We start from the raw sequence: 18,848 nt of genomic DNA on the forward strand, positions 1-18,848 counted from the left end.
TGGAAAAATGATTCTGGGGGTTTAAAACAGCGGGGCATTCTCCCTAATTCACAACTGTATCGCTAGGAAATCCCCAGCCCAAAAGCATATGCCAGGACGCCAGTTACCCGTTGCTGCGGACTCTTTGACGGCGCGAGACTTGAGCTCCACTTCCGATGTGAAGAGTTCGTACTCCACAGCGAGATGTGGAATGTGGGTGGGCCCATGATATAATAGATTCAACCGCAACTTATCATGACGGACTTCATCTCAAAGCCTTCAATTGGCGTTGTATCGATTCTTCTCACTCGAATGTCGAGAAGGGACCATACAGAAAACATTTGGAACAGAACGAATTCAGCATGAAAGTGTCACCACTATTTGTTCTAGGACTTGCTACAGTTTCTGCTGCCACGCAAGCTCCAAATGGACAAAAAAACGATGGAAGGCCGAACATAGTGCTTGTTTTGACAGATGATCAGGACCTACACATGCAATCAATAGATTTTATGCCCTTACTGAAGAAGCATGTAATTGATCAAGGAACTTTTTTCAAGCGTCATTATTGTACTACTGCAATATGTTGTCCTTCAAGAGTCACATTATGGACGGGCAAGAATGCCCATAACACAAATGTGACGGATGTAGCACCTCCTTATGGTCAGTGTTCACCTCAGTTTCTGGGAGATCCCGGCAGCTAATGTATTAGATTAGGTGGATATCAGAAATTCGTTGAGCAAGGCTTCAATGATGCGTATCTTCCAGTCTGGCTTCAAGATGCTGGATACAGCACTTTCTACACGGGGAAACTTTTTAATCATCACACTGTGAGCAATTGGAATAACCCCCATCCAGCTGGGTGGACGTCGTCTGATTTTCTTTTGGACCCTTTTACATATCAATATTACAATTCCACATTCCAAAGGAACGAACATCCTCCTGTAAGTCACGAGGGCGAATACTCAACAGATGTCCTTGCACAAAAGGCATACGGATTACTTGATGAAGGAGTACAATCTGGAAAGCCATTCTTTTTGGTCGCAGCGCCAATCGCCCCTCACGCAAATGTTGACCTGGCTGCGTTTAAGCCCGGAGAGGGAGTTCTGATGACTACCCCTCTTCCTGCTGAGAGACACAAGCATTTGTTTCCTGGTGCAAAAGTACCAAGGAATGCTAATTTTAATCCGGATAAGGTGATTCATGTGTTTTATTGAAGGAAGCTCAAGCTAACCCTTTCACATAGCCTAGCGGAGCCTCATGGATAAAACATTTAGACCAACTCACTGACGAGGTTATCGCATACAACGATGAATTCTACCGAGCTCGTCTTCAGACGCTCCAAGCGGTAGATGAACTTATTGAAGGTCTCGTTGACCGGTTGACTGATTATGGTATCCTTGATAATACCTATTTTATTTTCTCTACCGATAATGGCTACCATATCTCTCAACACCGTCTAGCTCCAGGAAAAGAATGTGGATTTGAGGAAGACATCAACATTCCTCTCGTCATACGTGGTCCTGGAGTTCCACAAGGAGAGGAAACAAGTATTGTGACCGCGCACACAGACCTTGCTCCTACGATCCTCAAGATTGCAAATGGCGATTGGAAAAGAAAAGATTTAGACGGGAGCGTCATTCCCCTCGATCCACAAGGACTCAAAGATGCCGAGAATACTAGACAGGAACACGTGAATGTCGAATTCTGGGGAAAAGCACTTCCTGAAGGCATCCATCGATTTTCTCTCGACGATGGAAAGATCGTCTACTATGGTCCCAATAACACCTACAAAGCTCTGCGTATAATTAGCGATAGCCATAATCTCTACTACTCAGTTTGGTGTACCAATGAACACGAGCTCTACGATCTAACTACCGATCCTCATCAAACAAACAACATCTATCCCTCCTCATCTATTACCAGCTCTTCCACGCACGGCAAACTCAACCTTCCCAAGCTCATTCCCCGCCTCGATGCTCTTCTTATGGTAACAAAATCCTGCAAAGGTAACACATGCGTACAACCTTGGTCGGTATTACATCCAGCTAGAAACGTAAGAACCCTTGACGACGCCTTATCTCCTCGCTTCGATACATTTTATGCAGAAGATATGGCAGAAAGAGTAGTTAGGTACGATAAATGTGAGCTGGGATATATTGTAGATAGCGAGGGACCTCAGGAAGTATTTGCTTTCCAAGAAGATGGGGATAGATGGGAATTATAATGTTATCTTGTAGGCATAATTCTGTTAGTTTATGTACATATTACTTTTTTTCATCACTTGAAAATACGAAGGCGTGGGATCGAGAAATCAAAATCAAACCAAGGTCAAAATTCTACACATCCCTCTCTTCTCCAGCAATCAAAATTTCCCCGACCAATTCCAATTCTCAAAAATTTCTCTCTCCCTCAAAGTGAAAATGAAGCAATAAATGTGGAAGTGCAAACGGATCGTTTAGTCACAGTTACTCTTTTTTTCCTTTGCTTTTTTGGTTAATTCATGGTAGAAAAGAAAAATAAAGTAGATTCCTTTGCTCGACTATCAAATATGATGTAGTCTATTTATTCCACTGAATAGAATTTTAAATTCGAAGTCATAGAAAAGGTGATTCGGTTGGTTGTGTGAGCTGTTTTGTCAGTTGGGGCGGCTTTACCGAGCAGTAATATGATCTTTAAATATTCCCCCCCCCCTCCATAATGGCCTTTAGTCATCCAGTCATTCAAGCTTTCCGTGTCAAATTTTAAAGAATACAGAAAGTATAACTAGATGTGGACCTTGCAGAGGATGTAGAGCACTCAAAAGATTCCTATTACACAAAACTGATTATCGTCTCGTCACAAAATTCACTTCCTCCCTCTTTTTTGGCCACACCCACTTCAATATAGATTTCCAATAAATCCCCACCCAAACCACGAAAATCATCGTCAAAAGCCCTGCCATTGCCTGGCCGGAATAAGATCCTTCACGATGATTATCAAATTGAGCAACAAATACATATCTCTGTGGTTCCCCTGTCTCAGTCGTAGCCCACCACGTATAAGGCCATACAAAACAAAAGTACCACCCAAGGACAGCCCAGATAATTACTGTAGAGTATAACCCCGCGTAGAATTGCCACCATATGAAACAATTGGGACACATAAAGTTCTCGGGGGAGATTATGTTCTTGACTCCCTCCTGTCGTGCCGCGGCACGAAGGGTCTCGATTTTCAAGGAAGGGAGCGGAATGATGTGCGGATGTCCGCTTGTGCTACCGCTTCTGGGGAAGGTGGGCGTGTTGGGGGTGTAGGGGGATGAGGGCGAAGAGGCCGTCCAGGAAGGACCGGAAATCACGCGTGTAGGAAAACGATGCCCACATTTATACGCAATGAAGATTTTCAGCTCCGGATCGTCTTTCTCGGGGTGATAGGACGGGTAAATTGGAATCCACGATACGGGTTTCGGAGCTTGCCAATTCCACGTCCAGAACATGAGGAGGCTGGAATTGGGAACATTTTTGGGAGCCTGTCTGGGACGCTCTTTGTGGGCATGGTAGTGTCCTTCTCCTACCGTCTTTGTTGTTTTGGTCGACGTGGAATTCCAGCGGGGAAATCGCCAGGTCCAGGGCTTGATAAAGCTTACTTTTTGCGGTGCTTTGTAGACGTAGAATTTATTTTCTCTTGTTTCTGTCCATGTTCTAGGCGTCGGTGTGGATTTATGGGCTTTGGAGTCGGGGATACCAGCGGTATCAAGTGGCGTATTGAGATCTATCTTTTGTTGAAGAGCTTCCTCCGCAGCAAATCTTACGAATTTCCCTTCTGTTTCGCGTCTTTTTTCTTCGCCCGTAGAAATATGGGAGGAAGATTCAGAGACATCCGAACGAGGATCGGGAGTTTCGGCGGGCCCTTGATCTTCTTCTGAGGTTTCTTCCCGCCCACCCGGCACTAGAGAATTTTCTTGCCATGGTTCTGGCCATTCTCCGAAACTGAGGCGTGCTGTAGAGTAAGCAGACGTGGAACTTTCTCCTCTTCGTTGGCGTATTCCTATGGTACTCATGATGACTGTTTAAGATTTTGCGTATATTTCCGATAAGATGAATTACCCAGGACTTACAAAAACTTAAAGCAAAGTAAAAGTAGTTAAGATTTGAGGTCTCAAAGAGAAGATACAGCTATTGGGAACTCCACCGGAAGAAGGTATTCTTTGTACCTTGAATCGTGTCTTTACAAGCGAAAAGAAAATCGGCTAATTGACGTTTGCGTTGACGAGTTCTTTGTCAAATTCATGCTAATTAAATGCTGGTCCAATTCCCGAACAAAGTAATTGTTCTCCCAATTTTACATTTATGGGAAGCAGTAAGTCTATCATCAAGGGAAAAAGTGAATCACTATATATAAAATAATTAATTAATACTCTACGTTCCGAGTGAACAGCAACAGCACAATAGAATTCTCGGCAAATTACTCTCATGCCCTAACGTAGATTCTGGACTATAATAGCTATTATTTATACGGCAACACCTTTAGACTTTCTAGAGCATGAAAGCTATCCGTTACCGATCAAAACAGAATTGACAAAGACAGCCCCCTTCCTGAAAAAATCCAAAGGTTTACATTAAAAGGAATTAATATACTCAAGATGGTTTCTAATCACCTACCTAGGTAGTTACTTATACCACCAGATTATGTATACATAAACCATTTACAGTCAAACAGCATTTCAGTTCAAACGCTACATCAAATCCTCATATCAATCTTTTAACAAAGGGGTTCGCATACTTATTACTTACTGTAAAGATCTATACTACGTAGATCGAATTATGCAATTGTCCAATCTCCAAATCTGATCTTCTCAATACAGGGTTAACACTCCTTCTAAAGTCTTTGAATAACATGGTAGGGAGAGTACCTAATTCCTTTTTTTCTTTTCAAGTAATTAAAAAAACTCGGAGCCGATAAAATATAAAAGAGAGATAAGAGAAAGAGGGAGGAAAAGAGAAGAGAGAAGAAGGAAAAAGAAATGAAAAATCCAGGATTCAAAATAATGCGTTTAATACACATTCCAATGATAGATTTATCAAATCGTGAAAGTATATACTTTCGATAACATAACATCTCTAATACTTCGTACTTTAAATTATAGATCTCGGTAGAAATCACCCACGAGGTCACTCACTCGCAGTGCACACCAGAGAAAATCGACCAAAACATACACAACCCCATAATCTCCCACCCCCCTCAACCCTCACCCTCACACCTACACCTCACCCAACCACTCTTCCAGCGCCTTCCAAAACGTTTCAAAATCCTGGATCTGTGGACTATGACCCAACCCCTCAAACTCCACCAAATCCATCCCGGGAACCCTCGCCGCCACCTGCTTCCCCAGCACCTCATAATGTCCGATCAACGCCTGCACACTCGGCGGCGCCCACGCCTTCCCTATCGCCGTATTATCCAAATCCCCCACCACGAGCAGACTCCTCATCGTCAAATTTGGCAACTGATACACCACGGGTTCCACAAAAACCGCATCCGTCACCAACGCCATATCCCACGCGAACGTGCGACCCTGCGGTCCTGTATACTCGTCTAGAAGCATGTTGACCCATTCGTCGTATGCGGGATCCCAGGTTCCGCCGTAGTAGGTAGATTTCTGATACGTCATGATGCTGGTGTAGGTAGTGGCGAGCTCGGTGACGAAGGTGAGGTCCGGTCGTTGGTAGGGGACTCCGAGAGCTTGCCAGTCTTCGAGTCCCAGGGGGTCGACCAGGATGAGACGCTGGGTTTGAGAGGGGAAGGTGAGCGCGTAGCGAGCGGATAGCATGCCGCCCATGGAATGACCCATGATGATTGCGGAAGTGATGTTGAGGGATTGGAGGAGGAAATTTGTGTTGGTGGCGAGTTGGTGCAGGGAAAATTGATAGTGCATTGTTTTTGAGGATTTGCAGAAGCCGATTTGGTCGGGAACGACGACGCGGTAGCCGATAGAGGAGAGAGCACGGATGGTAGTGTTCCAGGTTGCACCGCAGAAGAGTTTACCGTGGAGGAGGACGATGGTTCCGGTGTAGGACGTGGTGTTGGAGGGAGGAACATCCATATAAGCCATGGTTAGATTTTGCTGTTGCGAAGTGAAATGGTAGAAGTGCACGGGGTAAGGGTATTTGAATGCAAGACCACCAGGGGCGGGATCATTCTCGTGAAAGCTGGATAACGTTGTACTTCTGGCAAGAGCTACGAAGCCCAAGATCAGAAGCAGAAATTTACCAAGGGAAATTGCCATTGCGAAATTTGAAAATCCGAAGAACTGGCTTGGAAATCTTGATAGGAATCATTCATGATTTATATACAAGACTAGAACCATAATACTAGGGTTCTTTGGCTACAAACTGGGGTGACTTTTAATCGGAGTAAGATCTCGCCGACGTTATTGTCTTCAACGAATGAAAGTGTCCAGGATATTTTAAGACAAGCAAAATGTCCACCCCACCTTCTACATTCATCAAGCATCATGCACCATGCAATATATCGTCATCATTAGAATAACCGTCGCGTTACTGCTTTAGAATTTATCCTCACTCATCACCTATCCTCACCATACACATCTCATTATCTCACCATCACAACTTCACTATCCCCAAATTTTCTCCAAAATCCAAACACAACAACTTCAAACCTGCACACCAATCACCAAGCACCAAGCACCAAGCACCAAGCACCATCCTCCCATCCCAACCCATAAAAACAAACGCTGATCAACATCCACTGCGGGTACGGCACTTAAGATATCCGGGGTAAATCCGACCGGCACTCAGTACGAGTACAACCCCATGGGAGTCCCTCGGGGCCGAGAGGATATGCTTCACTACCCCCACCCCCTCAATCGCACAACACCTTCTTCAACCACACAACCACAAAACCACAAAACCAATCTTCAATATAAAAACATTCCATCAAAAAAATCCTAATCAATCACTAATGCATTGCATACTTCACATACTTTGCCTCTCCACCCACGAGTACTAACATACGAATATACCAACAACCCAACACACACCCACCCTCCATAAACTTCATGAAACACAGTGAGCGAGATAACAATACAACTCTAACTCATCAGCAAATACAATACACTCGTCACACTAGCAACGCTCATTCCACAATCCACATATCAAAACACCATCTCACACTCACACAAACACCATGCTCTACTCCACAATTTCCAATCAAATAAATCACAATCATCATAATTCATCTAGGAAAAAAGTAAAAAAGTAGATACACTAGAAAAGAAAAGAAGAAGAAAAAAAAAGTCATCGCCAACAACCAATCCATCCACATCTCCCGCCCAATTCCAAATATTTATATCCTTCATCTCCCTCATCCACATTATCATTAAACAGTAAAACACATAAAAAAGCACAAGCATATTCCCATGCTCATCCCTGCAGAACCAAAAGTTTCCAGTGCGAGACTTCCACGACTTATATTCTCCACCTTTTCACTTTGGTGAGCCTACATGCCATCATGTCGAATAGACATTCATAGCATGCCCAGCTAGAACCTCTATTCCACATTTCCGGATCCAAAATCCCTTAACCATTTTATCGTCCAAGCGATCACAAGCCCGTTGTTTAAACAACCGACGAATTAACAGGAACAGTACCCGTATTATTGTAAGCCGCATCATTAACCGCATGGTTTGAATTAACTGCAGTAGCCGCTGGAGTATTCTGTCCTTCACGATAACCATTGTTCGTAACCGGAACATGTGCACCATCATGATGGGCACCATTATGATGGCCAACATCCTTGTCATTGAATGTCCTTGGCTGTTCATTGTAATCCCTAATATGCAGACCCAGATGCGCAGGATCGATATTACGATGACCAAACAATAAGAGAGAACCAAAGCCAATCTTGGCAAGGACATCGAGAACGCCGTAGAAGACTGCTTCTGAATCGGGTGCAATGACATTTCCACCTTCTGAAAGACCCCAGGCGATAGGGTAGAGAAACCAGAGGAACATGGTAACGCCTCCACAAGTCCAGTATACTTTATTCACTTCACTGCCCAAAGCTTTGGCATGTTGAGCTCCGACGAAGAGAATGTTCCAAGCAATACCAAAGAGGGCAGCCATTGCGAAGACGAAATATCCCCACTTATAAGAAGATGCAACGAGAGCACCAACGAGACCGGTGATAATCATAATCTCGTCCAAGAAGATTGTGAACAATATCGTTGGCCATGGAAGACCTGCAGTTAACAGGATGTCCAAAAGTAAAAGCTAAAAAAAAGTAGGAGTATTAGCACTTGACCACACAAGAAGGTAACAGCAGGAAAGCTTACAGGAGTTGTGACAACCCAATCGATATATCTCACGTAGAAAATTTCTCGATATACACCACTGACTTTAGGATCGCTTCGTTGGAATTCCTGAATGATAGAAGCATAGCCCAAATTTGACGCCATGGTAAAGTACGCGATCGAGGCCGTCATAGTAATGGCCGCAGTGATGTAATGGAAGACACGCTTGCTTCGTGGAACTCGGAAGCTCAAAGCCAGGAAAACTATAGTTGCAAAGGCCATTGCAGCAGTAATGGCCCAATACACATCACTTCCATGGGTTGTGATGCTGATATCGGAGCTCGCTGGGTAGTGAAAAACATCTGGATTTGCGTGCAATGCATCGTTGGCTCGTTTTTCAATCATATTGATGAATGTTTGGATATCAATAGTTAATTATTTCAACAACAAGCAATATGAAGAGGGGTGGGTATATATGAGAATTAAGCAGAAATCTTGGTATAATCTAGAAATAGAAGAATATACACACAATTTCCAAACTGGATGAAGCGGCTTATAAAGACTTCAAAATTCAGCTAACTGTTCAATCTTCGATCATACTACAATCAGCGACATCGACATCATCAAATTGCCGATACTGCCATCGATGTTACATCGGGACTTGAAGATCTAGATGACAAACGCGGGCAACAAACAAGGATCGCCACATAAAAGCTTGATTTGTATATATAAAACTTTCCATATACCGTAGATCTGCTTGATATTATCCACACGAAAACGAGGGGGGACAGAGAATTTGTTGCCAACTATGCGTACTTAAATGTACCTATTTCGGCTAGAGAATTTTCTAGTCGCTAAAACTACAGCCTTTTGAGGAAATGATAGCAGCGAACATGTCATATATTAATTAATTCCCAATTGATTCGACGATTTAAAAATGTAACAATGATGACAAGATGAGGGGAACTTTCCTAGGGGCCCGAGTGACATTCAAATGCGTATATAGCGAATGATTGATATTCTCGGTTGACAGTCGGGATTGGATTAGGATAGAGGTGTCATAGACTTTGACGTAACAAGGGCACAGACTTCGATACTCAGTCCCATTATGGACAAAACCGTAAATCTCAAATTCTCAATGAACTTCCATCCCACAAAATCAAATCCACAAAACAAAAAGCTTGTTTTTTTGATTTGTGACTGAGAAGTTCTAGACCTACTTTGTCCTCAACGAGCATGTCGTTCTACAAATCGCTCAACCTCCTCAAGATCTTAGTGCCCGTCTCTTCCGAGCCTCCGAAAATACAAATTCATTACACCACATGAACGAATCAATCATTTCCCGAGAGTATTGACGAACATCACCGGATGTGACTCCAACCACCCCATCAACCACTCGATCGACGTCTGGGTATAAACCTTGAAGATAGAGCATTCTGAGAGCCTTTTGGCAACTGAGGGGTTGAACATCTGATCAAAAAGAAATTGAACGTTAGATATTCACACACTTATTAGACCAATGCTAATCCGGATGGCAGTTGAGTGGGCTGACTCACATTCGAACTTATGACGAGATGACATAACGACCTATAGACAAAAGAGGAGACCATTCTAGGTCCGGAAGAGGTCCGCTAGATATCGACACTAGACTTCGCGGTCCGCTAGAAACTACACAGGTAATAACCGTATCTTGACTTAACTTATCAATCAATTTTGATGACCTTGACAATGAATCCGACAACAAAAAGATGGATATCTAGAATTGTGATGGCAATTACAACGCTTTTTCACTTTCCCATGTTCTCTTCGTCTCTCCATCCCACGAAATTCCCAAATTACCATTAATGTACCCCGTCGTAAATATCAACACTATTAAAGCCAAGATGAAAACCCCAGAATTACTTGATATCGTTCCTTGTCTAACAATTATATCCAGATTTTTTGTCCCTTTCCCTTGTATCACCCCCTCATCGGAAACCACATTGCTTTTATCTTTCCATGGGCACTCCACCCTCAAGTCGTCCAGGATTTGTGTACTTGTAATCTTTGCACCGCCCAGAACGATAGGTACACCGGTTCCTGGATGCGTGGATGCACCTACGAAATACACACCCTTGATCTCGGGATGTTTGGTCTTGGGTCGAAATGCGAGGACATTAAAGAAAGAATGAGAAAGCCCGAGAATGGATCCTTTATCTAGATTAAATCGTGATTCCCATGATGTAGGCGTATTTAGTTCTTCATGAACAATCAATGATTCAATCGGCTCACATTTCGTTCGTGATTCTATCGTTTGCAGTATTCTTCGGCGAGTAGACTTTACGATAGACTCCCAGTCTTGTTCTTTTGGAATACCAGTACCAGACGTGGCAGAGCTATCGCCCTGAGGACGATTGGACGTAGCTGAATTGAGAAGATGACCAACAGGAACGAGAACTACAATGGAATCTTTACCTGTTGGGGCGGCAGTGGGATCAATTCTCGAGGGTACGTTCACATAGAACGAAGGCTCTTCAGGAATGGACTGCCTATCAAAGATAGAGTCGAACGATTCGCGATATTCATCTGCGAGAAATATGTTGTGTGTATCAAGTTGTGGAACTTGCTTGGAGAGAGCCCAGTAGAAAGAAACGGAGCTGCAAGAGCCCGTTCGTTTCTGTAAGGATTTTGCGTACGACGTGGACTTGGACGTCGGGAATAGATTATTGTAGGCATAGACGAGATCAGCATTAATAACGACGAGATCTGCGTTAAGCTTTTTGCCGGAAGATAAAAGAACTCCTGCTGTAGTCTTGCCGTCGTGGGACGTTAATACCGAATCGACTGGTGAATTGAGTTGTATATCGACACATAATCTCTCGCATATGCGGACGAGAGCCTCAACGACAGCATGAAATCCACCCACCGGGTACCAGATGCCTTCAGCGAGCTCCGTATATTGAAGAAGAGAATATGTGCCAGGAGCATCGAATGGAGACATCCCCATATACATACTCCCGAAGGTAAAAACTCGCCTTAACCTCTCTGTCCAAAAGTATTTGGAAGCTCGAGAATATATACTTTCGAAAGGATGAAGAGCAAAAACGTTGAGAAGAAAACTAGGCCGTAGCATGTTGAATATCGATGTGAAGTTCTTATGCAAAACCTCTCGCACACTCAATTCGTAGTGTCGATGAGCTTCTCCAAGCCATTGCAAGTATCTTTCAAACCCATCCTTTCCTTCCCATTTCTCAATCTCTCGTTTCATTACACTCGCATCCGTACTAAGTTCAAACTTCTCTCCATCTCCAAACCACAAATTGTAATTAGGCTCGCATTTGAGTAGCTCCACCCCTTCGTCTTCGAGTGAAGTGTCGAGATCATGGAATGTTTCTTTGAACATCTTGGGTAGAAGTAAAAGGGAAGGCCCTTGATCGAATCGATATCCATCATGATGAATTAAACTGCATCGACCGCCCGTAAAGCTGTTCTTTTCAAGTACTGTGACAGAGAAGCCTGCTTTTGCCAATCGTGCTGCCGTTGCAATGCCACCGACCCCCGCACCTATTGTCCACAAGCATTAGTTCATGGAACACCTACTTGTGTTGGAGACAAAGTGCATGGGGACCAGGGGAGTAAAACACAGAGGTAAATTGGATCAGCACTCACCCACTACAATGGCAGTTTTTTTCGTTTCTGCGGTCGCCATTACAAGTTTCTGGCAGCAGAATTGAAATATACGGTACGAAGACCAGTAGAACACGAGATTGTTCACATGTTGAATTAATAGACAGTGATTACCTATCTGGGTAGTGCGCACGCAACATCGGTCGATAAGAGATAATGCTTGGTTTTACTTTGTGCATTCCGGCAGTGCAAGATCAAGATCGAAGTGTCATCCAATTTTTGAGTGGGCATCGTCAATTGCCATGTTTCCATTCGGAATGGTCCGAGCTCAACATCCTCGGACACGAGTGCAAAGCCAAATCACATGACAGTATGGTGATTCGATAAATATGTCTCAATTCCCTATCTATGTTTATATTTATGTTGCTGGAAATGGTATGCTGGGAAGTCCATAATACAATTATAGAATATTAATGATATATCAAAACTTATCAGCCTTGCCTCAACGCCTTCCAAGCAACTCCGATACGCCTCAGTTTGGGTACTGTTGCGCGACCTTGGGCAACTTTGTATTCATTTTCCTTGAGGACCCTTCCTATCTCAACGTAACTTTCAACAGCAACTCTCATTGATACCCTAGCATCTTCTGGAACTTGTTCAATAGCAGGGCGAGCCTCCTGGTAGATGGCAAACCCCTTGTTTAACAATCTTCCTCTCAGTTTGTCAATGATTGGCCCGGTAGGGTTTTCCACAATATGCTGAGGTTGCAAGCCTTCCTCCTCGAGCCAAGAAGATGGAAGGTAGACTCTTCCGATTGCGGCATCCGTTGCTACATCTCTACAGATGTTAATATACTGTAGAGCTATTCCCATGCGAGCCCCGGCACGAATCAACTCGTCACGTCGGTGCGACAAGACAACAGCTGAAGTATGATAGAAAGCTAGTTCCAAGCACATTTCAGCTACTGTCCCAGCAACTCTTCTGCTATATATCGTAAGATTGTGCTCATCTCTGATGGGGAATTCACCAGTATTTTTGTAACGATTTGCTTGATGAAATTCTAAATCTGTCTTGAATCCTTCCAGTAACTCGTATAATGGCCTAGGCGACAAAATGTGGGTTGGTAGAAGGCGAAGCGTCCGATATAAAGATGGTGGAAAGCTATTTTGGATGTATTTATCAACGTCAGAACGGCACGAAGCAGCCACATTGGCCGTTTCTTTTGATGCATACACTAGGTCAAGGTAGTGGGTGAGTTTGGCGATCCATTCGCGAGCCTCAGAATCAGTGTTTGCATCATCAACAAGATCATCAGCAACTCTACAAAAAGAGTATCTAGCCCAAATTAGTAAAAAAATCAGAGCAAAAGCCAACATGGTACTGTAGGAAAGCAATACATACAACAGGATCAAGTCAATTCGTAGGCGGCCGTGAAAGACGGAGCTTGCCAGATAGAAACTTCTGCTCTTTTGTCTCAATAGCTCGACAGCCTCTTGAATACCTGCAATGCGAAGGTTATCGTACTTGCATGTGTCTGTTAAAAGTGCACACACCAGCATTTTGGGAGAGGGACATTCGGGAACAGTTGGAAACAAGTCAGGAAAGGTAAACAAAATAGCCAATGCATGATCGAAAGCAACAAGACCGAACACAATAAGTATGTTGGTTGCAAGAAAAAACACAGCTTCTTCTATTTCAAGTCCATCCCATAAGTGCAGACCTAATTTTGTCCCTGTTTCGATGCTCCACGTGCCTCTTTTCAATGCCAATGTGTCAACTATCCATAAATATAAAGTGGATGCAGCAATTGGCAATAGAGTGGCTGTGTATGGAAGTCTCATCAAGAATTCGTGAGAGAGACTCCACAGTAGTAGGGCAAATGGTCCTGCCCAAGCCAGAATCAATCCTAAATACGTTCCTCTAGCATTTTGCACGATGAGGAAGCCTCCCGTTAGAATCAGAGATCCAAGGATTAGTTGCCCTAAACTTCGCGCAGATTTTAAAGAAACCGGCGGAACCAGCGAACCCCAAGCTTTCTGTTTCTTTTCACCCGGACACTCCCAGCCGCCAAGGTAGGCCGAATGAAAAACGGGTTTGCTTAAGAGCAAATATAGAAGACTCGTATTGTATGTCTGTATCACAAAGAAAAATAGTTCTTCAGCGGGAATCAGAAATAGTTTAGGACCAATGATCACATTAGGTGGATATGTCCATATTTTCCGCTTGATGAGATATGAATCCCAAGGAATGGTTGAAACGACAGCAATAGCTATGAGGAATAGAATCTTATATACATCTATCCGCCGAACGAAAGGCCGGTAAATGAATGTTAAGACGATGGCTGGCGGGATGTTATATTTGAGATGGCTTGATGATGGTCAGTTTCCTGCTCGAGATATAGGGGTCAATGTACTAACACTAAGGCATATTCGAAGCCCATTTTGACGCGGGGGAAAGTTAAAATTGATGGTACCCAGATCAGCAGAATGTAGACATCTCTATACAAAATCCAAGACTAGAGACTCTATCTAGACCCTAGAGATAGAAAACGGGTGAATTGATGCGGGGAGACGACGAGGTAATATGAGAAGAGAAGAGATGCGGTGAGACTTCTCGCTAATTGGGATTGAATGAAGAAAAGTTGGAATGGAAGTGGCATCCCAGTAGAGCAGCCAAAGCTGGCAAAACGGAAGAAAAGTAGTCGGTGCGCAGCAGGTCGTATAAATCTAGGTTCGAGGGTTTAGCATTCCCGCTCGTAGTATTCAGGTGTGACTGGCATTTACGGTTACGGGAAGCGGCTCCTGATGGCTCAATCTACATAGTAGGTGAGTTGTATTGCAGCACCTTCCGGTTTATTGATACTGCACCGTACTGCACTGCACTATGCCATTCTGAACAAGGTAGAGTCCGTTATGAGTCTAGCAAGAATGCTGGCTGAATCATCCCCGCGCTAATGGTGTGAGTGACAGATTATCTACCGAGTGCATCTCCCATGATTCAATTGTACGTATGAAGAAAACTAGGTGGATGATATGGTACGGATACATAGATGGTCGTGAATAACGCGTAGAATCGAGAAAATGGTGGTTGCCAATTGTATCAAAGTTCCATGTCGTCATCACTTTTTGGATCGATGTGTATTATGTAATCACCGATTGATTGTGCATCGCTTGGTTCACTTCTCCATCTCGTCATTCCTCATTCATCCCAGTTTCCCATGATCAATTCCCATCACCTACCGACGTGTATGTAAGATCTTAGTAAGCCACATTCCGATCCCGATTCCTTAGGACGGAAAGCAGCAGGCCATTGGCCATTACCTCGTATGCGAGTAATATATTGTCGTCATGTTCCTTCTACTCTCGTACTCCAAGGTAGATTCATACCAAGCTTGACCTTGGTAGATACCTTGATCAACTACCGCTCCGTTCTATTCTTTTCATTCGTCAAGGGGCGAGGGGTCAACAAGACCAAGGAATGATGCTTTCCACGCAATATTCCTCCTCGGATTGAAGCTCCTAAACGCTTTCCCCCGAGCAGGCAAGAACACAAAGAAACTTTCATGAGAGTATGTAGGTATCTTCCTCTACACCAATCGCCAGCATCATATCGTACCTGTCTTGGGAAATTATTCACAAATTCCACCTTGTCTACGCATTACCTACCTACGTAGATCACACCCATGCCAGTCAATCATTACCGTTGTCAAATCACTTTATTCTCCACATGTTCATGTTGAGGAATCCTCAATCGCAGCATTTCTTTGACACTTCCGTTCATGCCGTTCGTCAAGGAGAAAAAGATCGCGTTTAGGAAGCAACATCCATATCTTCATGGGAACTTCGCGCCTATACATCGCACACAACCCTTGACACCTTGTATCTATACTGGTGTTATCCCAAAGGAACTGGCAGGTGGAGAATACGTACGCAATGGAGGAAATCCGGTGACAAACGAAGAATTGGGTAGGGATGCACATTGGTTCGATGGAGATGGAATGCTCAGTGGTGTAGCATTTCGAAGGGCGGAAGATGGTAGTGCACATCCGTATTTCGTCAACCAATATATCCTTACCGATACATACCTCTCAAGTATCTCAACACCATCCCTCCGTTTACCCATTCTTCCGAGCATAGCTACGCTCGTTAATCCTGCCTCGACTCTTCTCACGATTATTCTACGAATTTTCCGAACTATTTTCCTCGTCATCCTCTCCAACCTACCTGGATCTGCAAAGGCAATCAAGAAGATCAGCGTAGCAAATACCAGTGTAGTATACCATGATGGCAGAGCCTTAGCAACATGCGAGAGTGGACCACCGATGCGTATTTCCTTACCAGGCTTAGAGACTGTCGGCTGGTACGACGGTGTTCGAGCAGAAGGAGAGCCGATCACAGACACAAAGTCTGGCGAAGTCTTTGGTGGAAGTGGACTCATTGGTTTCATGAAGGAATGGACAACGGCACATCCTAGAATCGATCCTATCACGAACGAACTCATACTTTTTCATTCTACATTTATTGCACCTTTTGTACATTATTCTATTATACCCAGCACAGATCATAATGATTCTCCTAATAAGCTCCCACGACTCGTCAACGCAACTGTCCCTGGAGTCAAATCCGCAAAGATGATGCATGATTTTGGTGTATCCCTTAGTCATACCATAATCATGGATCTCCCTCTTTCTCTCGACCCCATGAATCTTGCTCGTAACGAACCTGTGGTCTCATATGACCCATCCGGGATTTCCAGGTTTGGTGTTTTCCCAAGATGGGAACCTGAACATATTCGATGGTTTGAAACGAATGCCTGCTGCATCTTTCATACCGCCAATAGCTGGGACGAAACTGCCGTTAACACATCTACCAAAAGCAAGGAAACAACATCAATTAATATGTTAGCCTGCCGGTTGACAAGTGCTTCACTAGTCTTTAGCGCAGGTGATGTTGCAGCTCCTATTCCGAAAAACAACCCAATGACTGCTCCAATCGAAGAAGAACAATGCCGATTGTACTATTATCGGTTTCCGCTTACCAATTTGGAGAATAGTATAAGTCATCAATTTGCTCTCTCATCAATACCGTTCGAATTTCCTTCAATGCGCGAATCTTTAGCCATGGCTGAAGCTCAGTACGTTTACGGCTGCTCGGTATCAGATGGCACATTTGGAGCTGCTCTTGGCCGTGCTGTCAAAATTGATTCACTCGTCAAAGTAGATGTACTCGCGTTAATCGCCCGTGGAAAGGAGACGAATCAACTCCCCATCACAGGTTGTGTTGATACACGAACGGTCACTGAAATTCTTACTTCGGACGATCCAAATGATCCCATTAAAATCTTCAAACTGCCACAAGGTTTCTACGCCCAAGAGTCAAGATTTGTACCCCGAGAAAATGGCAAGACAGAAGATGATGGCTGGTTACTCTCTTATGTTTTTGATGAGGCACAACTCGATGAACATAATATTGCGGGTCCTCAAGCAAAAAGTGAACTTTGGGTTATCGATGCGAGGGATATGAAAACCGTTGTATGTAAAATACACCTTCCGCAGCGAGTTCCGTATGGATTACATGGAGCTTGGTTCAATGAAAAGGAGATTGAGAATCAACGACCAATAGAGACTATTCGACATCTTCCTTTGAAGAAGAAGAATTCCAGCCATGAGAGCATATGGATGCATTCATGGATGTCGATGCGGATGTGGCTTTTGGAGAAGATCGGATGATGATTATAGTGGTTTATGATGAATTTATTCTGTATTGATGTTTTATATACCCTTGCACATCAATCTCAAACGGCGTCTGGTTGATGGTCTTTTTGTTAATAAATCAGAGTCTGCAATGCAAACATACTCTCTTATTCATTCATACGGGTAATCGTCTGCCACAATTCACCTGTGTAGGCTAAAATACTTCATCCCATCAAATCTAGATCCATCGATACTCAACATGAAACGTGATGTTTATATAGTGGATCCACGGACGTTATGCTGCTTTTGAATGTCCGAAAAATATAGTGAAAATTTGAGGGAGCTTGAGAGGGGGGGTGGAAAAGCGGCGAGGGAATGTTTCGGGGGGGTGAGGTAAGGGGAAGGGGGAGGCGAGCGGGGATTTGTTTTGGGTTAGATTTGTTTATGCGTTTGGTTGAATGGTTGGATGGTTGGATGGATGCTTGGTTGGACTTGTAGGGAGGGTATGGTCTATATTGTGAGAAGTGTAGTTACCTAGATAGAAAGAGGATTTGAGGATCTGGGGATTTGAGGATGGATGTTGGATGTTGGATGTTGGCTGGATAGATGGAGAGGGTTTGCGTTCTTCGTGGAGTGACTAGGGTGGGGGGAGTATGAGGTGATTCGGTAGGTGGGTACTAGGTAGGTACAGAAGATGAATATGAAAATGAAGATCTTTTCTTGCTTGCCTTGTATGAATTGAATTAAATTAAGCTTATTCTATATGTTGTAATTTGGGTTTAGGGATTGACGGTAGATAGATATTAGAGACGTCGGTAGTCTACTTGCTGTGTCCTCGTATAAAACGAAGACTTCTCCTATTAATAATCGGATGTTTCTATAAACTTTAACTTCTACGATATATCTTACAAACCGACTTGCTTAGTTTTACCCTTGCCCATAATGATTTCTTTTACTAAGAACATGACTTCCTTATTACAATAAACACAATACGAGCTTGTTGGTTTTTAACCTTGATGTCCGTTTCATCTGAAATGTGTCAAATCTCCCCACAATCACTTCTTCGGTCTAGTTCGTCGTTCCTTTCAAGGGGCTGTTCGCCCTATCCGCTCGGACAATCAAATATATTAATGAATTAATTCATTTGGAAACACCACGGAAGATTTGTTCAATTGCTTGTTCGCATGGTGTGATAATCTTAAGCAGATCATGGCAGGCATTGATGGAAGGGATGGAGCCCAGCGGTAATTGGCTTGGGCAGTGTTCAAACTTCAAATAAAGATG

The 18,848-nt window shown here is 43.6% G+C and overlaps 7 protein-coding genes across 8 annotated transcripts; 2 read left to right on the plus strand and 5 right to left on the minus strand.

Moving 5' to 3' along the window:
- The first annotated feature begins 65 nt into the window (after positions 1-65).
- BCIN_01g04510 (hypothetical protein) lies at positions 66-2,359 on the plus strand. Its single transcript, XM_001547231.2, has 3 exons — positions 66-639; positions 694-1,172; positions 1,223-2,359. Exons 1-3 carry the CDS (start codon positions 342-344, stop codon positions 2,201-2,203), a joined length of 1,758 nt encoding a protein of 585 aa, XP_001547281.1. The 5' UTR covers positions 66-341; the 3' UTR covers positions 2,204-2,359.
- A 318-nt stretch (positions 2,360-2,677) lies between these two features.
- Positions 2,678-4,115, minus strand: BCIN_01g04520 (hypothetical protein). Its single transcript, XM_024690472.1, has one exon. It carries the CDS (start codon positions 4,013-4,015, stop codon positions 2,804-2,806), a length of 1,212 nt encoding a protein of 403 aa, XP_024546241.1. The 5' UTR covers positions 4,016-4,115; the 3' UTR covers positions 2,678-2,803.
- An 894-nt stretch (positions 4,116-5,009) lies between these two features.
- On the minus strand, positions 5,010-6,295 carry BCIN_01g04530 (hypothetical protein). Its single transcript, XM_001547233.2, has one exon. It carries the CDS (start codon positions 6,239-6,241, stop codon positions 5,216-5,218), a length of 1,026 nt encoding a protein of 341 aa, XP_001547283.2. The 5' UTR covers positions 6,242-6,295; the 3' UTR covers positions 5,010-5,215.
- An 894-nt stretch (positions 6,296-7,189) lies between these two features.
- Positions 7,190-9,045, minus strand: Bop2. The gene is made up of 2 exons (XM_001547234.2): positions 8,309-9,045; positions 7,190-8,246 (listed from the first exon to the last, which is right to left on the minus strand). The coding sequence occupies exons 1-2, from the start codon at positions 8,669-8,671 to the stop codon at positions 7,593-7,595; spliced, it is 1,017 nt and encodes a 338-aa protein (XP_001547284.1). The 5' UTR covers positions 8,672-9,045; the 3' UTR covers positions 7,190-7,592.
- A 642-nt stretch (positions 9,046-9,687) lies between these two features.
- Bcphd1 lies at positions 9,688-12,146 on the minus strand. 2 transcript variants are annotated; one of them, XM_024690473.1, is made up of 3 exons: positions 11,915-12,146; positions 9,823-11,809; positions 9,688-9,736 (listed from the first exon to the last, which is right to left on the minus strand). In XM_024690473.1, the coding sequence occupies exons 1-2, from the start codon at positions 11,952-11,954 to the stop codon at positions 10,041-10,043; spliced, it is 1,809 nt and encodes a 602-aa protein (XP_024546242.1). In that variant the 5' UTR covers positions 11,955-12,146; the 3' UTR covers positions 9,688-9,736; positions 9,823-10,040. The 2 variants fall into 2 exon arrangements, with proteins under 2 accessions (XP_024546242.1, XP_001547285.2); XM_001547235.2 differs by having other exon boundaries at positions 9,688-11,809.
- Positions 12,147-12,245: 99 nt separating this feature from the next.
- Bcphs1 lies at positions 12,246-14,938 on the minus strand. Its single transcript, XM_024690474.1, has 3 exons — positions 14,290-14,938; positions 13,274-14,239; positions 12,246-13,207 (listed from the first exon to the last, which is right to left on the minus strand). The coding sequence occupies exons 1-3, from the start codon at positions 14,310-14,312 to the stop codon at positions 12,364-12,366; spliced, it is 1,833 nt and encodes a 610-aa protein (XP_024546243.1). The 5' UTR covers positions 14,313-14,938; the 3' UTR covers positions 12,246-12,363.
- A 153-nt stretch (positions 14,939-15,091) lies between these two features.
- Positions 15,092-17,956, plus strand: Bccao1. The gene has a single exon (XM_024690475.1). It carries the CDS (start codon positions 15,651-15,653, stop codon positions 17,598-17,600), a length of 1,950 nt encoding a protein of 649 aa, XP_024546244.1. The 5' UTR covers positions 15,092-15,650; the 3' UTR covers positions 17,601-17,956.
- Positions 17,957-18,848: the final 892 nt, after the last annotated feature.

The sequence above is a fragment of the Botrytis cinerea genome, chromosome 1 (assembly GCF_000143535.2).
Source record: "Botrytis cinerea B05.10 chromosome 1, complete sequence".
Classification (NCBI taxonomy): Eukaryota; Fungi; Ascomycota; class Leotiomycetes; order Helotiales; family Sclerotiniaceae; genus Botrytis; species Botrytis cinerea.

Bases quoted from the DNA above. Each gene is read 5' to 3' on its own strand.
- BCIN_01g04510 (XM_001547231.2), top strand. From the start codon at position 342: ATGAAAGTGTCACCACTATTTGTTCTAGGACTTGCTACAGTTTCTGCT. The intron at 640-693 runs GTCAGTGTTCAC...GTATTAGATTAG, and splicing joins GGATGTAGCACCTCCTTATG to GTGGATATCAGAAATTCGTT. The intron at 1,173-1,222 runs GTGATTCATGTG...CCTTTCACATAG, and splicing joins CTAATTTTAATCCGGATAAG to CCTAGCGGAGCCTCATGGAT.
- BCIN_01g04520 (XM_024690472.1), bottom strand. From the start codon at position 4,015: ATGAGTACCATAGGAATACGCCAACGAAGAGGAGAAAGTTCCACGTCT.
- BCIN_01g04530 (XM_001547233.2), bottom strand. From the start codon at position 6,241: ATGGCAATTTCCCTTGGTAAATTTCTGCTTCTGATCTTGGGCTTCGTA.
- Bop2 (XM_001547234.2), bottom strand. From the start codon at position 8,671: ATGATTGAAAAACGAGCCAACGATGCATTGCACGCAAATCCAGATGTT. The intron at 8,247-8,308 runs GTAAGCTTTCCT...ACTTTTTTTTAG, and splicing joins ATTGGGTTGTCACAACTCCT to CTTTTACTTTTGGACATCCT.
- Bcphd1 (XM_024690473.1), bottom strand. From the start codon at position 11,954: ATGGCGACCGCAGAAACGAAAAAAACTGCCATTGTAGTGG. The intron at 11,810-11,914 runs GTGAGTGCTGAT...TGTGGACAATAG, and splicing joins AAAAACTGCCATTGTAGTGG to GTGCGGGGGTCGGTGGCATT.
- Bcphs1 (XM_024690474.1), bottom strand. From the start codon at position 14,312: ATGGGCTTCGAATATGCCTTAGT. The intron at 14,240-14,289 runs GTTAGTACATTG...ACCATCATCAAG, and splicing joins GGCTTCGAATATGCCTTAGT to CCATCTCAAATATAACATCC. The intron at 13,208-13,273 runs GTATGTATTGCT...AATTTGGGCTAG, and splicing joins CGAATTGACTTGATCCTGTT to ATACTCTTTTTGTAGAGTTG.
- Bccao1 (XM_024690475.1), top strand. From the start codon at position 15,651: ATGCCGTTCGTCAAGGAGAAAAAGATCGCGTTTAGGAAGCAACATCCA.